Source organism: Hyperoodon ampullatus (genome assembly GCF_949752795.1).
Source record: "Hyperoodon ampullatus genome assembly, chromosome: 20".
Taxonomy (NCBI): Eukaryota; Metazoa; Chordata; class Mammalia; order Artiodactyla; family Ziphiidae; genus Hyperoodon; species Hyperoodon ampullatus.
In genome coordinates, this window is record NC_136933.1 from 6,492,707 (window position 1) to 6,510,403 (window position 17,697).

The window sequence follows — 17,697 nt, forward strand, 5'->3', positions numbered from 1 at the left end:
ACAACTAAGTGCTACTACAGCCATCTTATAGAAAAAAACCGAATGAACCTTTTGGCCAACCCAAAATTATACTTAATGAAGTAAGCCAAACAGAGAAAGACAAATACTATATGATATCACTTACATGTGGAGTCTAAAAAATAATACAAATGAATCTATATGCAAAACAGAAAAAGAATCAAGGTCATAGAAAACAAACTAATGGTTACCAAAGTGAGAAGGAGTAGGGAGGTACAAAGAAGGAGTATGGAATTAACAAACTATTATACGTAAAACAGATAAACAATAAGGATCTACTGTATAGCACAGGAAATTACATTCAGTACCTTTTAATAACCTATAATGGAATATAATCAGAAAAAATAACTGAATCACTATGTTGTATACCTGAAGCTCACACAATATTGCAAGCAATTATACTTCAATTTTAAAAATGATGGAACTAATAATAGAAACAGAAAAATCCATTAAAATAGTTGGAGACATCAACATCTCTCTATTAGTAATTTACAGATGAAGCAGGTAGAAAATTAGGAGGAATACAGATGACATAAAATTCACTATTAATCAATTTGATCTAATTGATATTTATAGAGTACTCCACTTAACAACAGGAACACATTTTTTTAAGCTCACATAGATCACTCAGCAAGATATGCTGCATTCTGGGTTACAGAACATTCCTTTAAACATTTATAAAAATATAAATAAACCATGTTAAGAGTATTCTCAAACTACATGGAATTAAACTAAAAATTAACTAAAAAACAAAAAGATAGCTGAAATTTTCCCAAAATATGTGGAAAATGAACAGTATGATTCTATATAATCATCTGGTCAAAGAGTCTCAAGGTCTCTTTGAATTCAATGAAAATGAAAACACAACTTACCTGAATCTGTGGGATATAGTGAAAATAGTCATTAGAGGGAAATGTATAGTGTTAACTGAACACCTTTGTTTTTGGTCTTTATTTTCAGCCATTGTAATTTCCTAAAAGACTAAGAGCGAAAGCGATAAAAGCATCGTTTGTTATAATTTTGGGGTTTTGGTCCCAAAATAGCTCAGGAGAGATAAAAGTGAAAGGAGCATCTTTTGTTATTCATAATATGCCCCTTTCAATCATAGTTTATGTTAATGACGTGTTTTTGGAAAGCCCTATGGATGGAGAGGAACCAACTATTTGATTAGAGGGTGGCAACTTTCACCCTGCTCCAGTCCTCTAGGAAGGGAAGAGGGGCTGGAGATTGATTTCAATCACCAATGGCCAGTGATTACACCAATCATGCTAAGGGAAAAAATGAAGCCTCCATAAAAGAACCTGAAGGAGTTCAGGGAGCTTCTGGGTTTGTGAACATGTGGAGGTATCAGAAGTGCAGCGTTCCTGAGAAGGGTACTGATCCTCGGCAATACTTCTCCCATACCTTGCCCTATGCATCTCTTCCATCTGAATGTTCCTGAGTTGTATCCTTTTATAATATTGATAATATAGTAAAAATACATATATAAGGAATATGGCAAAATGAGGAGACAGAGGAATATATGTTCCAAACAAGGGAACAAGACAAAACTCCAGAAAAAGAACTAAACAGTGAGAAAAGCAATTTATAGAGTTCAAGGTAATGATCTTAAAGATGCTCAACAAACTCTGAAGAAGAATGGATGAAGATAATGATAATTTCAACAGAGTTAGAAAATATAAAGAAGAACCTAACAGAGCTAAAGAACACAATAACTGAAATTAAAACTATACTATAAGAAATCAACAGCAGATTAGATAATACAGAGGAATAGATCAGCAAACTGCAGGACAGAGTAGTAGATATCAACAAAGCAGGAAAGAAAAAAGAAATTTTAATGAAAACAGTTTGAGAGATACCTCTGGGATGACATCAAGCATACTAACATTCCCATTACAGGGGTCCCAGAATGAGAAAAGAGAGAGAAAGGGGCAGAGAACATAATTGAAGAAATAATAGCTGAAAATTTCCCTAACCTGGAGAAAGAAACAGATATCAAGGTCTAAAAATCACAGAGTCCCAAGCAAGATGAACCCAAAGAGGTCTACACCAAGACACGTTATAATTAAAATGTCAAAAATTAAAAAGAGAAATATTAAAAGCAGCCAGAAAAAAGCAACCAGTTACATACAAGGAAACTCCCATAAGACTATCAGCTGACTTTTCAGTAGAAACTCTGCAAGCCAAAAGAGAGTGGCATGATGATATATTCCAAGTGATGAAAGAAAAAAACCTACAACCAAGAATACTTTACCCGGCAAGGTTATCATTCAGAATTAAAGGAGAGATAAATGTTTTATGGACAAGCAAAAGCTAAAAGAGTTCACCACAAAACTGGCTTTACAAGAAATGTTGCAGGGACTTCTCTAGGCACAAACAGCCATATCTAGAAACATGAAAGTTATGAAAGGAAAAAAATCTTTTTGGAAAGGCAAACATAGAGTAAAGGTGTAGATCAACTGATTATAAAGCTAGTAAAAAGGTTAAGATATAAAAGTGGTAAAATCACCTATATCCACAATATGTAGTAAGGGATACACAAAACAAAAAGTATAAAATATGATGTCAAAAATATTAAACATGGGGCTTCCCTGGTGGCGCAGTGGTTGAGAGTCCGCCTGCCGATGCAGGGCACACGGGTTTGTGCCCCGGTCTGGGAAAATCCCACATGCCGCGGAGCGGCTGGGCCTGTGAGCCATGGCCGTTGGGCCTGCGCGTCCAGAGCCTGTGCTCCACAATGGGAGAGGCCACAACAGTGAGAGGCCCACATACCGCAAAAAAAAAAAAAAAAAAAAATTAAACATGGGCAGGGGGAGTGTAAATGCAGGGTTGTTAGAATGCATTCAAACTTAAGAGATCATTGACATAAAATAGTCATGTATATATGCAGGTTGTTATATATGAACTCATGGTAACCACAAATCAAAAACTTATAAAGATACACTAATACAAAAAAGGAAAGTTATCCAAACAAAACACTAAAGATAGTCATCAAATCAAAAGGGAAGAGAGAAAGAAAAGAAGAAAAGAACAAAAAAGAGCTACTACAATTAGAAAACAATAAACAAAATGGAAATAAATACATACGTAGCCATATTTATTTAAATGTAAATGAACTAAAAGCTCCCAAGAAAAGAAATGGAGTGGCTTAATGGATACAAAAACAAGACCCATATAAATGCTGCCTGCAAGAGACTCACTTCAGCTCTAAAGATATGCACAGACTGAAAGTAAGAGAACGGAAAATGATATTCCATGCAAATAAAAATGAAAAGAAGGCTGGGACAGCAACACATATCAGATAAATAGACTTTAAATCAAAGACTGTAATAAACAAAAAGAACAATACATAATGACAAAGGTCTCAATACAACAAGATATAAAAATTGTAAATACATATGCACCCAACATAGGAAAACCTAAATAAATAAAGCAAATATTAACAAGCTAAAGGGAAAAACTGACAGTAATTCCACATAGCAAGGGACTTTAACACCCAACATACATCAATGGAAAGATCATCCACAAACAAAACCAACAAGGAAACAATGGCTGTAAATGACATATTAAACAGATGTAATTAATAAATATAATAGATAATAGATTAAATTTAATAGATTCCTTCCAAAAACAGCAGATTATACATTCTTTTAAAGTGCACATGGAGCATTCTCCTGGACAGATCACATACTAGGCTACAAAAAATGATTCAATAAATTTAGGGAGACTAAAATCATACCAAGCATCTGTTCTCACCACAGGACATAAGATTAAAAATCATCAAAAAAAATTGCAAAAAATACAAACACGTGGAGTGTAAAAAAATATGCTACTAAACAACCAATGGGTCGCTGGGGAAATCAAGAGGAAATCAAAATATACCTTGAGACAAATGAAAATGGAAACACAATGATATAAAATCTATAGGATGAAGCAAAAGCAGTTCTAAGAGGGAAGATTATAGCACTACAAGCCTACCTCAATTAACCAGAAAAATCTCAAATGATATAACCTTAAACCTAAAAGACTAGGAGAATTATAAACAGAGCCCAAAGTTAGGAGGAAGAAGGAAATCATAAAGATCAGAGGGGAAATCAATGAAATAGAGACAAAAAACAAAAAAACAGAAAAACAATAGAAAAGATCCATGAAACTAAGAGATGGTTCTTTGAAAAGATTTTTAAAAATTGATAAATCTTTCACCAGGCTCATCCAGTAAAAAGAGGGAGCCCAAATAAAATCAGTATCTAAAGAGGAAATTTAAAACAGACACTACAGAAATATAAAGTATCATGAGGGATTACTACAAACAATTATATACCAACAAGCTGAACAAACTGGAAGTAATGGATAAATTCCCAGAAATGTACAATCTTCCAAGACTGAATTGCGAAGAAACAGAAAATCTAAACAGACCAATTACCAGTAATAAAACTGAATCAAAACCCAAAAGACTCCCAAAAAACAAAAGTCCAGGACCCTAACAGCTTCACAGGCCAATTCTACCAAACACCTATCCTTCCAAAATTTTGAAGAGGAAGGAATGTTTACAAACTCATTCTACAAGGTCAGCATCATTCTGAATCCAAAACCAAACAAAGACACCACACACACACACACACACACACACACACACACACACACACAGAAATTACAGGCCAATATCACTAATAAACATAGGTGTAAAAATCCTCAACAAAATATTAGCAAACCAAATTCAACAATACATTAAAAGGATCATACACCATGATCATGTGGGATTTATCCCAGGGATGCAAGGATGCTTCAACATCTGCCAATCAATCAGTGTGATACACCATATTAACAAATTTAAGAATAAAAGTCACATGATCATCTCAATAGATGCACAAAAAGCTTTTGACAAAATTCAACACCCATATATGATTTTAAAAAAACTTTCAACAAAGTTGGTATAGAGGGAACATACAACAACATAATAAAGGTCATATACGTCAAACCCACAGCTAATATCATACTCAACAGTGAAAAGCTGAAGGCATTTCCTCTAAGATTAGGAGCAAGACAAGGATGTCCACTCTTGCCACTTTTATTCAACATAGTATTAGAAGTCCTAGCCACAGCAATTAGACTAAAAAAAGAAATAAAAGGAATCCAAATTGGAAAGGAAGAAGCAAAACTGTCACTGTTTGCAGATGACATGATACTATATGTAGAAAATCCTAAAGATGCCACAAAAAACTATTAGACCTAATAAATGAATTCAGTTAAGTTGCAGGATACAAAACTAATATACAGAAATCTATTGTTGCATTTCTATATACTGACAATGAACTATCAGAAAGAAATTTTAAGAAAACAATCCCCTTTAAAATTGCATTAAAAAAATACCTAGGAATAAATCTAACCAAGGAGGTATAAGAACCATACTCAGAAAACTATAAAACACTGATGAAAGAAATTGAAGACGACACATATAAATAGAAAGCTTTATGGGTTCATGGACTGGAAGAATTAATATTGTTAAAATGACCATACTAGCAAAGACAATCTACTTGGCTTCAATTATCCCTATCAAAACACCAATGGCGTTTTTCACAGAGTTGGAACAAATACTTCTAAAATTTGTATGGAAACACTAAAGTCCCAGAACAGTCGAAGCAATCTTGATAAAGAACAAAGTTGAAGTTATCATGTTCCCTGATTTTTTGTACCTGTCTCCTCAAGCAAGGAAAATAAAAGTAACAATAAACAAATAGTACTACATCAAACTAAAAAGCTTTTGCATAGTGAAGAAAACCAACGACAAAATTAAAAGGTAAACTACTAAATGGGAGAAAATATTTGCAAACAATATATATAATAAGGGGTTAATATTCAAAATATACAAAGAACTAACCCATCTCAACATAAAAAAAAAACCCAAAAACCTGATTTAAAAATGGGCAGAGGACGTGAATAGACATTTTCCCAAAGAAGACATACAGATGGCCAACAGACACATGAAAAGATGCTCAAAAACACTAATCATCAAGGAAATTAAAATCAAAACCACAATGAGAAACCACCTCACACCTGTCAGAATGGCTGTCATCAAAAAGACAAAAACAAGTGTTGGCAATGATGTGGAGAAAAGGGAGCCCCTGTGCATTGTTGATGGGACTGTAAATTGGTGCAGCCACTATGGAAAATAGTATGGAGGTTCCTCTTAAAATTAAAAATTGGACTGCATATAATCCAACAATTTCACTTGTGGGTATTTTTCCAAAGAAAACAAAAACACTAATGCTAAACGTTCATTGCAGCATTATTTACCATAGCCATGATATGGAAGCAACGTAAGTATCCATTGTTAGATGAGCGGATAAAGAAGATATGACATGTGTGTATATACATATACATACATATATATATGTATGTATATGTATATACACACACACACACATACACACACAGTAGATTAATACTCAGCCAATAAAATCTTGCCATTTGCACCTACTGTATAGCACAGGGAACTCTTCTCAATATTATGTAACAACACAAATGGGAAAAGAATTTGAAAAAGAATAAATACATGCATATGTATAACTGAATCACTTTGCTGTAAATCTGAAACCAACACAACATTGTTAATCACCTATACACCAATATAAAATAAAAAGTCAAAAAACATAAAAAATAAATTTTAAAAAATCTTGCCATTTGTTGTACAGATGAACCTGTTTACAAGGCAGAAATACAGACAGACGTAGTGAACAAATGTATGGACACCAATGGGGGAAAGGGGTTGGGGGGATGGGATGAACTGGGAGATTGGGACTGACATATATACACTAATATGTATAAAATAGGTAACGAATGAGAACTTGCTGTATAGCACAGGGAACTCTACTCAGTGCTCTGTGGTGACCTAAATGGGAAGGAAATCCAAAAAAGAGAAGATATATGTATACATACAGCTGATTCACTTCACTGTACAGCAGAAACTAACATGACATTGTGAAACAACTATACACCCCCCCAATAAAAATCTTGCCATTTGCAAAATCATGGAAGGTCTATCTGGAGAGTATTACACTGAGTGAAATAAGTCAGACAGAGAAAGACAAATATGCATGCTCTCACTTATATTTGAAATCTAAAAACAAAACAAACAAACAAAAGAAAATGAAAACAAACTCAGGTAGTGAAGACAGATGGGTGGCCACCAGAGGGGAGGGGGTGGGGTGGTGGTGAAATAGGTAAAGTGGATTAAGAAGGACAAACCTCCAGTTATAAAATAAATAAGCCATGGGAGTATAATATACAGCATATGAAATAAGGTCAATAATACTAACTTTGTGTGGGGACAGACAATTACTAGACTTGTCATGACTTTTTGTAAGGTATGCAAATGTCAAATCACTATGTAGTACACCTGAAACTAACATAATGTTGTATGTCAACTACATTTCAATTTACAAAAAGATCAAATGGAAATTGGAAGAGTTATGTATAGAGATGTTTATTAAATATTGTTCACAATAGCAAAAATAGAAACAACCAAAATTCCCATGAAAATCATAAAGGATACAGTGTGGCATTCATATAATAAAGTATCAAGCACCAATGCAGGGCTTCCCTGGTGGCGCAGTGGTTGGGAGTTCGCCTGCCGATGCAGGGGACATGGGTTCGTGCCCCGGTCCGGGAGGATCCCACATGCTGCGGAGCGGCTGGGCCGTGAGCCATGGCCGCTGGGCCTGCGCGTCCGGAGCCTGTGCTCCGCGGCTGGAGAGGCCACGGCAGTGAGAGGTCTGCGTACCGCAAAAAAAAAAAAAAAAAAGAAAAACAAGCACCAATGCAAAAAATTTACTAGGCACAAAGGATTTTGAGGACAGTGAAGCCACTCTCTATGACACTATAATGCTAGATATATGTCATTATATATTTGTCAAAACTCACACAATGTATACCACCAAAATGAACCTTAATGTAAGCTGTAAACTTTTGGTGGTTGTAATGTGTCAGTGTAGGTCCATCATCTGTAACAAATGCACCTCTCTGGTGTGGACGTTAACAGTGAGGGAGGTTATGTGTGGGGGGGGCAGGGACTATATGGGATATCTCTGTACTTCCCTCTTAATTTTGCTACGAACCTAAAATTTCTCTTAAAAAACAAAGTCTTTTAAAAATTAACTGTAATTCCATTAAATCTCAAAATTATAAGTGGAAACAAAAAAATCTATTTGCAGAATGATACAGCAGGATACAATTTATATTATGTTTAAAGCATAAAAAACAGTTCTTGTTTAGAGACATATTCAATTGTGGTAAAAGTATAAGAGCTTTTAAACAAAGAAATATAAAGGTTTATAAAAATATAAGTACGAAAGCTTTGTAAAAGCATCATTCCTTGAATTCAACTCCTCTAATAATTCTATCCTACATCCTGCCTCACCCACTCATTCCTATGGTTCACACTCCAGACCTTGTCAACAGATTTTTATCAATAACAGCAAGCCCTCCGTCATCTCTGTGCATCCCACATCCTGACCACCTGCTGCCTCTCCTGATAACTCCACTAGCACCTCAACTACTACAATCTGCATACCCATCAGCACAACCAAACCATGGTTCCTACATTTTCATTGTTCCTAACCTCCTTACTGACTTCTCTCCTCCTTTAAGCAGTTCAGATTCTCTTACAAACACCCTCAATTTCCTTGCCATCCTTTCACTTCATAATGAGTTGACAAAAACACAATACATCAATCTTCAGAATGCTGAGAGAGAAGGATGTTAGAACTAGGATTCTAAACCTCGCCAAATTACCAATCAAATGTGGAGGGAAAGCAAAAGTGTTTTCATTAATAAAATAGTGTTTGCCACTTATATACACTGTGTCTAAAATTTTTTAAACTTGAGTTATTCCAGAAAAAGAGCAAAGAATTCCAAGAAAAGGAAGATGAAGTTTAATTTTCTGTGGCAGTTGGTTCTGCCCACAGAAGTAAAATAAGTTAGAAAAAAATTGACAAGACCTCTTTTGGCCATCAAAGCTTTACCAGAATAACAACATATTTACTTCTTGATTCGGAGTTAATATCATTTTTATATTCATAATATACCATAAAATATTTATTGATTTAACTTAAAAATCAACCTGTAGACAAAGCACAAAAGTCCTATAAAATAAATTATAAATTTTATAACTCTTAACAATGGACATGAGAGGTGTACTATTTTACACGTCTCATTTTTCATAGCAAATAATCAATGGACTTTGCATAAGGTAAAAGATTTTTTAAAATAATTAATATAAATAAAAACAAATACATTCAGATGGTAATATATTATGCAATAATATTTAATATATTATGTATTATTGTGTATTATATATTGTATAACATCTATAATATATAATTACATATATTATGTATATACATATAATATGTAAGAATGTGTTTAATATAGATTACTAATATAATAAGTATTAATAAAGTAATAAAAACTTCACAATATATATGACAAATAGAGAGAGGGGGTTACATATGTCAAAGATAATATTACCAATGTTGTCTAAAGTTTATTAATCAAAGTAGGGGTCAAAGTATATATATTTTAAATAAATAAACTTAACTACCAGAGAATTTAAATAGAAAGTATAAATTCTTATAGGACTTGATGAAGGGGATAAAGAAGAGAGTTTTGCTAACAAACTTTGCTTTGTATAGCTACAATTTAAACAATTTTACATATACATGCATGCATGCATAAATTCTGTAATAAAAATATTGGAAGAGTATCAGAAATAAAAATATGTATGCAAAGTCCCATTTTTGCAAAAACATATAGTGGGGAGCCACAGTAACAGATAAAAACTCAAAGTAGGAGATACATATTAATCAAAATGTTAACAGTGATTATTGCTTCATCCCTGGGAAGATGCCAGATTTTATGTTTCCTTTTATGTCTCTATATGTTCTTTTTAAAATGGACATGCATAACATAAATTACTTTGTAATTTAAAAATACTATATAGTACTTAAACTTATTTTTAAAAAGGATGAATAGGTGGGGGAAAGGCTCAATGAATCACTTCTCTTTCAGTGATGCATCTAATTATACCAATAATTTATTTAAATATAAAATATTTATAAGAACTATAAATATTTTAAATAGACATAAATTTTCTTTTAAATATTATGTAGAAAAATTTGAAACATTTTAACAGATTTTTATCATACTTTTTGATTCATCATTTGTTTTGATTTTGAAGTTAATTTATCTATAAGACTATTTTTCCAATTTTATACCTACAAGAAAAAAAATCTATTTTGGTTATAGAAATATCTTTACAGATAATTTTTCATAATGCACTATTCTATATAATAAGGGATACATGTGTATTTATTATATTTTTATTCCACTTTAACTTCCAAATAATTGCAATAAGACACTTGTACTTCAGAATACTATTCCTTCTACATACTTCAAAGTTCTAAGAGTGATGGAATATAAATGCAATCTCTAAATGTAAAATGTGAAGTGTATAAAATATATGCTGTAATGCTAGGTAATTTTTAAATGTTTTTTTTTCAAATAGCAAGATTAAATGATTACATACCAAAGCAATTCCTGCAGAATAACTGGTAACACACATCTTTCCAGGAAATGCTGCTCCCACATAATCTGGATAATCTCTATAGCTAAATAAATAAGTATATAATTATAGTTAATTTTGACAAACAATTCACATGTGATAACTCCTGCTAGTAATTTGTCTGTAGTTCATAAATTTCTAGTCTGAAGCAAATTGAAGTACAATCTTTCCATATATATTTAGCTGCTTCAAATTTGTAAAATAGTCTTCATTAAATGAGATTAAGCAATCTGGGTTTCTAAAACGTATCCAATGGATCCAAGTTATTGATGACTTTACTGTTCTTGTGACGTTTGGTTAGGGTTAATTACCAAAGCCTTGATCAAACATTTCAATCAAAAGCATTTTGTTGAATTACAATGAAAAATAGTTTTAATGTATGGTTTAAAAGTTTTCCTCAAATGTAGAAAAGCTCACCATTTTCTCACTGGAATGATTTTTTTGTCCTACAACTTAACCATTATTTTTTCCTGCTTTGATAAGAAGAGTCCATATAAACTGCTATATAATAATAGCACTATTCTCATGGATTTACATAAACTATTCTATTTAATCCTCAAATCCAGCCAGTGAATTAGATACTATTTTTTCCCCAGTGAATAAATCAAACATCAGATGGGAAGTACAAGTAACTTGCTCAGGGCAGCACAGGTAAGTGCTGCTGAAGCATATGAACTTGGACAGTGTGAATGCAGAGCCATACTCTCAATCACTAAGATACAGATGCTCCAAACATATTCTGCCATCATTAGAGCCCCAGCCAAAACGAACATTCCAAGACGTGTGTAAAAAAGCTTGGTACGCAATTCTCAATTTGAAATGCCTCCTCAATCTCAACTGCACTGCACTTCACAATTGCACTGTCTCTCCACTGCTCCCTTATTCTGCCTCGCTGATATTGTTTATACGCAAGCACTTGTTTCCAAGTATTCGCCTTTAACACCCAACTTTGGCTTTACATTCCAGTATCAAAGTATTGTTTACACTCTTTCTTCATTCAAGATAGTTCTCCCAATAGATAAGACTTTCCCCCAAACTCTATGCATACTCCTGATGAGCTGGATTCAATAATAGCTATTTTTTACTTAATATGGCCACCCAAGTCTCTACACCAAATCAGTTATCAAGATTTACTGTTTTACTTCTTCAACTTTTCTTGTATCCCTCCCCTCCTCCAGAGGTTCAGCTCCAGTTACAACTATGAATTCCGTACTCTCTGAAAAGAACTATTATTTAGTCCCATGTCTCTAGGCATATTGTTTCCATAACCTGGAACACTTTCCACCTCCTTTCACTGAATTTAAACATTCCTGGGACTTCCCTAGTGGTCCAGTGGTAAAGAATCTGCCTTCCAATGCAGGGCATGAGGGTTCGATCCCTGGTTGGGGAACTAAGATCACACATGTCACGGGGCAAGTAAGTCAGCACACTACAACCCAAGTGCTGCAACTAAGACCCGTCACAGCCAAAAGATTGTTGTAAATTAATTATATTAAGTAAAAACAATAAATATTTTTTTAAAAATTCCTCAATCTGCCTTCTCACTTCTAATTTGATTAGCACATCTTTAACTTGGCCCTTTTGTTATATGTTACTTTGAGTCTCTCTCTCACTCTTGCTCTTGCTCTCACTCTCATTGTTTCTTCCTCCTGTAAACTATAAACAAGTAGAGATAATGTACCAACATTAATCTTCTGGAGTGACATCAGCAAGATGGCAGAATAGGAGTTTTTTAGCCCTCATCTCTCCACAGAAACAACAATTCTGACAAACACCCACAGATGTGGCCCAAGATCCAAGGAAAGGTCCCATGCCACACTGGAGCAAAAAATCCAAGAATAGACACACTGAAGAAGGTAAAAACAGTTTCACTTTACCCATGTCACCATTCCCCCAAGGCAGCACAGCTCAGTGCCAAAAGAACTGCCTTCAGCCATGATTTCTCCCACAAGGGAAGGTGAGAGTATAGTGAATACTGCCAGCCATGAAAGATGATGCCAAAGAGGCCCACTTTTTAAACGTCCATTGAGAGATGAATGGATAAAGAAAATGTGATATACATATACAGTGGAATATAATTCAGCCTCAAGAAAGAAGGAAATCCTGACATTTACAACATGGATAAACCTGAAGGACATTATGCTAAGTGAAATAAGCCAGACATAAAAAGGCAAGTACTGTATGATCACACTTACGTGTGGAATCTAAAATAATCCAACTCATAAAAGCAGCGAGTTGAATAGTGGTTGCCAGGGGTTGGGAGATGGAGGAAATGGGGAGATGGTCAAAGGTACAAAGTTTCATTTATGTAGGATGAATAAGTCCTGGAGGTCTAATGTACAGCATGATGATTATAGTTAATAATACTGCATTGTATATGTGAAATTTGCTAGAGAAGATCTTAAGATTTCTCACCGCACACCAAAGAAGGTTAACTATGTAAGGTGGTGTATATGTTAATTAGCTTATGATTTCACAATGTATACATATATCAAATATCACATTGTACTCCTTAAATATGTATAATTTTATTTTTCAATTATACCTCAATAAAGCTGTAAAAGAATAAAAATAATAAAAGCAAATATAGGGAAACTGAGGCAGAGAGCATCAATTGCCCTAGGTGACAGGGTGAAGTTAAATGCAGGCAGTTGGCCTCCAGAGTTTAAATTTGAATCACTATGCAATATTATCTCAATAAACATCTGTTGAATAAAGGACAGATTGTAAAAGGTTAAAAAGTTAAGCTTGCTATGTTCATTGTTCCTACCGTAGGGCCTAAATCAGATTATAAATTTCTGGAGTACAAAGACCAGAAAATTATAAACCAGATTATAAATTTCTGGAGTACAAATTTCTGGAGTACAAAGACCAGAAAATAATAGAGAATTACTGTTATTTATCATAATTTCATAGTATTTATTCTAGGACATTACTCATATGCAAAGTATGTTGATGCATTAAAATAACATCAAGGGGGCTTCCCTGGTGGCGCAGTGGTTGAGAGTCCGCCTGCTGATGCAGGGGACACGGGTTCATGCCCCGGTCCGGGAAGATCCCACATGCCATGGAGCGACTGGGCCTGTGAGCCATGGCCGCTGAGCCTGCGCATCCGGAGCCTGTGCTCCGCAACGGGAGAGGCCACAACAGTGAGAGGCCCGTGTACCGCAAAAAACATAATAATAACATCAAGGGATCAAGAAGGGGTATTACTCAAGTTCAAGGAGGCTGACTGTACCATAATTTCTACATTTCTAATGGGATAAGTTCTCTCACCAATTTCACTTATTACTGTATCAAATTTCAACATCCTATTAAAAGGATAATACATCATGTCAAAATCGAGATTTATTCTAGGAATGCAAGATGGTTCAAGATTAGGAAATATACCACTATAATTATTTCTATTGAATGCCAATAAGGATATCTTATGTCATCCCTATAAAAGCTGAAAGATTATTTTTCTTTTTTTTTAAAGATTTTTTGATGAGGACCACTTTTAAAGTCTTTATTGAATTTGTTACAATATTGCTTCTGTTTTATGTTGTGGTGTTTTGGCCCTGAGGCATGTGGGATCTTAGCTCCCCAACCAGGGATCAAACCCACACCCCCTGCATTGGAAGGAGAAGTATTAATCACTGCACTGCCAGGGAAGTCCCTGAAAGATTATTTTTCAAATTGTTGGTATAGTATGAATCTATGAATATTGCCTTACTATTATTCAAATTCTAAAACATGCCTGTGCACACACACAGAGCCAAACCTACATTTTAGCCCCCAAAGCTAAAAAGTATTACTCAGTGAGGTAACATTCCCTAAAGTAAAGGAGAAAACAGACATGACCCATGTTACCATTATTACAACTACTAGTTAAAACTGTACTAAATTAGCCAAAGCAATAAGAACAGAGAAACTGAAAATATAAAATTCAATAGAAAGAGATAAAACTACCTGTATTTGCAGATGATATAATTATATGAGTGAAAAAACCAATGTAATAGACTTAAGAATGATTAAAAACAAAGAAATTTAGTAAGGCAATAGGATATAAAATCAATATGAAACTAAGGTAATTTTACAAACAAAAACAATATATAGTTAGCAGATAGAAGACACATTTACAACAGCAACCAGAAAGACAATATACCTAAGAAAAGTTATCAATAAAACCTATGAGAAATTAACTTCTCAATGACCAAAAACTGGAAAGACAAAATGTGAGATGTGAAGACTAAACAGTTCTCTATAGCTCAATTTATAAATTTTACATAGTCTTAAAAAATAGGATCTAGACAGGTTGATTCTCAAATTTCCATGGAAAATAAATTTAAAACTTCTCTCATACCCATGAAATGGGAAGGCCTTTCTAATTATGACTCAAACTCTAGAAACCATCAAATGAAAACCTGATGAATCCTGCCTTTAAAATATAAGTATTTTGTATGGCAGTTAAAAAATACACACAGAGAAGAAGCCAAGCCAAAAGACAAATTAAGAAAGAAAACTACTTCTCATTGCAAGGCAAAGAAATTTATCTTTTTATCTATAACTGTGTTGAAATTGGTATCTAAATGCACCTATCCCTATCTATCTAGATATCTAGCTATCTACCATCAGGCTCACAAAAAAGAAATGAAAATTAAAACTATACCAAGATACCATTTCTCAAGTACCAAAGGTGAAGAAAAACTTGACCATACACTTTGTTGGCTAGACTGTGGGGAAACAGACCCTTCTCATACGTTATTGATAAGTGTGCAAAGCACTAAAATCAGTGCCAAAATCTGGTATTAGCTATCAAAATTAGAATTATACTACCTAGAAATATCACTGCTGGGAATCTGCCTTGTAGATACACATGCACATATATAAATGACACATGTAAGGTTTTTTTCACTGTAAGATTTTTTAAAATAATAAAATATTGGAATCAAGCCAAGTACCAATTATTAAAGAACTAGTTAAATAAACTACACACAATTTTTAGACCCTATTATAAACTCGTTAAAAATAAGTAAGGGCTCTGTGTTCTGATGAAGACTCTGAGATATATTTCAATTTCTTTCATCACTGTCTTATAGTTTTTGGAGTACAAAACTGTACTCTTTTGCCTTCATAGGTATGTTCATTCCTAGGTATTTTATTCTCTTTGATGCGATGGTAAATGGGATTGTTTCCTTAATTTCTTTTTCGGATCTTTTGCTGTTAGTGTATAGAACTGCATCAGATTTCTGTGTATTAATTTTGTATCTTGCAACTTTACCAAACTCATTGATGAGCTCTAGTAGTTTTCTGGTAGCATGTTTAGGATTTTCTATGTATAGTATCATGTCATCTGCAAACAGTGACAGTTTTACTTCTTTTCCAATTTGGATTCCTTTTATTTCTTTTTCTTCTCTGATTGCAGTGGCTAGGACTTCCAAAACTATGTTGAATAAGAGTGGTGAGAGTGGACATCCTTGTCTTGTTCCTGATCTTAGAGGAAATGCTTTCAGTTTTTCACCATTGAGAATGAAGTTTGCTGTGGATTTGTCATATATGGCCTTTATTATGTTGAGATAGGTTCCTTCTATGCTCACTTTCTGGAGAGTTTTTATCATAAATGGGTACCAAATTTTTTCGAAAGCTTTTTCTGCATCTATTGAGATGATCATATGGTTTTTATTCTTTAGTTTGTTAATATAGTGTATCACATTGATTGATTTATGTATACTGAAGAATCCTGGCATACCTGGAAGAATCCCACTTGATCATGGTGTGTGATCCTTTTAATGTGTTGTTGGATTCTGTTTGCTAGTATTTTGTTGAGGATTTTTGCATCTATGTTCATCAGTGATATTTGCCTTTAATTTTCTTTTTTTGTGACATCTTTGTCTGGTTTTGGTATCAGGGTGATGGTGCCTCATAGAACGAGTTTGGGAGTGTTCCTCCTTCTGCAATTTTTTGGAAGTTTGACACAGAATGGTCTTAGTTCTTCTCTAAATGTTTGATAGAATTGGCCTGTGAAGCCATATGGTCCTGGACTTCTGTTGGAAGATTTTTAATTACAGTTTCAATTTCATTACTTGTGATTGGTTTGTTTATATTTTCTATTTCTTCCTGGTTCAGTCTTGGAAGGTTGTACCTTTCTAAGAGTTTGTCCATTTCTTCAGGTTGTCCTTTTTTTTTTTTTTTTTTGGCATATAGTTGCTTTTAGTAGTCTCTTATGATCCTTTGTATTTCTGCAGTGTCAGTTATAATTTCTCCTTTTTTATTTCTAATTTTATTCATTTGAATCCTCTATCTTTTTTTCTTGATGAGTCTGGCTAAAGGCTTATCAATTTTGTTTATCATATCAAAGAACCAACATTTAGTTTTATTCATCTTTGCTATTGTTTTCTTCATTTCTATTCCATTTATTTCTGCTCTGATCTTTCTTTCTTTCCTTCTACTACCTTTGGGTTTTTTTGTTGTTCTTCTTCTTCTTTCTCTAGTTGCTTTAGGTGTAAGTTTAGATTGTTTATTTGAGATTTTTCTTGTTTCACAAGGTGAGATTGAATTGCTATAAACTTCCCTCTGAGAACTGCTTTTGCTGCATCCCATAGATTTTGGATCATCATGTTTTCATTGTCATCTGTTTCTATGTATTTTTTAATTTCCTCTTTGATTTCTTCAGTGATCTCTTGGTTATTCAGTAGTGAATTGTTTACCCTCCATGTGTTTGTGTTTCTTACAGTTTTTTTTCCTGTAATTGATTTCTAATCTCATAGCACTGTGGTCAGAAAAGATGCTTGATACAATTTAAATTTTCTTAAATTTACTGAGGTTTGATTTGTGACCCAAGATTTGATCTATCCTGGAGAATGTTCCATGTGCACTTGAGAAGAAAGTGTATTCTGCCACTTTTGGGTATAATGTCCCATAAATATCAGATAAGTCTATCTGGTCTATTGTGTCATTTAAAGCTTGTGTTTCCTTATTTATTTTCTGTCTGGACAATCTGTCCATTGGTGTAAGTGGGGTGTTAAAGTCCCCCACTAGTATTGTGTTCCTGCTGATTTCCCCTTTTATGGCTGCTAGCC

The 17,697-nt window shown here is 33.9% G+C and overlaps 1 protein-coding gene across 1 annotated transcript in view; it reads right to left on the reverse strand.

The window, feature by feature from the left end:
- Positions 1 to 17,697, reverse strand: part of ADAM32 (ADAM metallopeptidase domain 32) — a gene marked incomplete at both ends in the record, with an annotated part of 184,245 nt that overhangs the window by 102,706 nt on the left and 63,842 nt on the right. Inside the window, one exon of the mRNA XM_079726555.1 lies at positions 10,601 to 10,682. Within this exon, the coding sequence (XP_079582681.1) occupies positions 10,601 to 10,682 (82 nt within the window). The remainder of the gene's footprint in view (positions 1 to 10,600; positions 10,683 to 17,697) is intronic.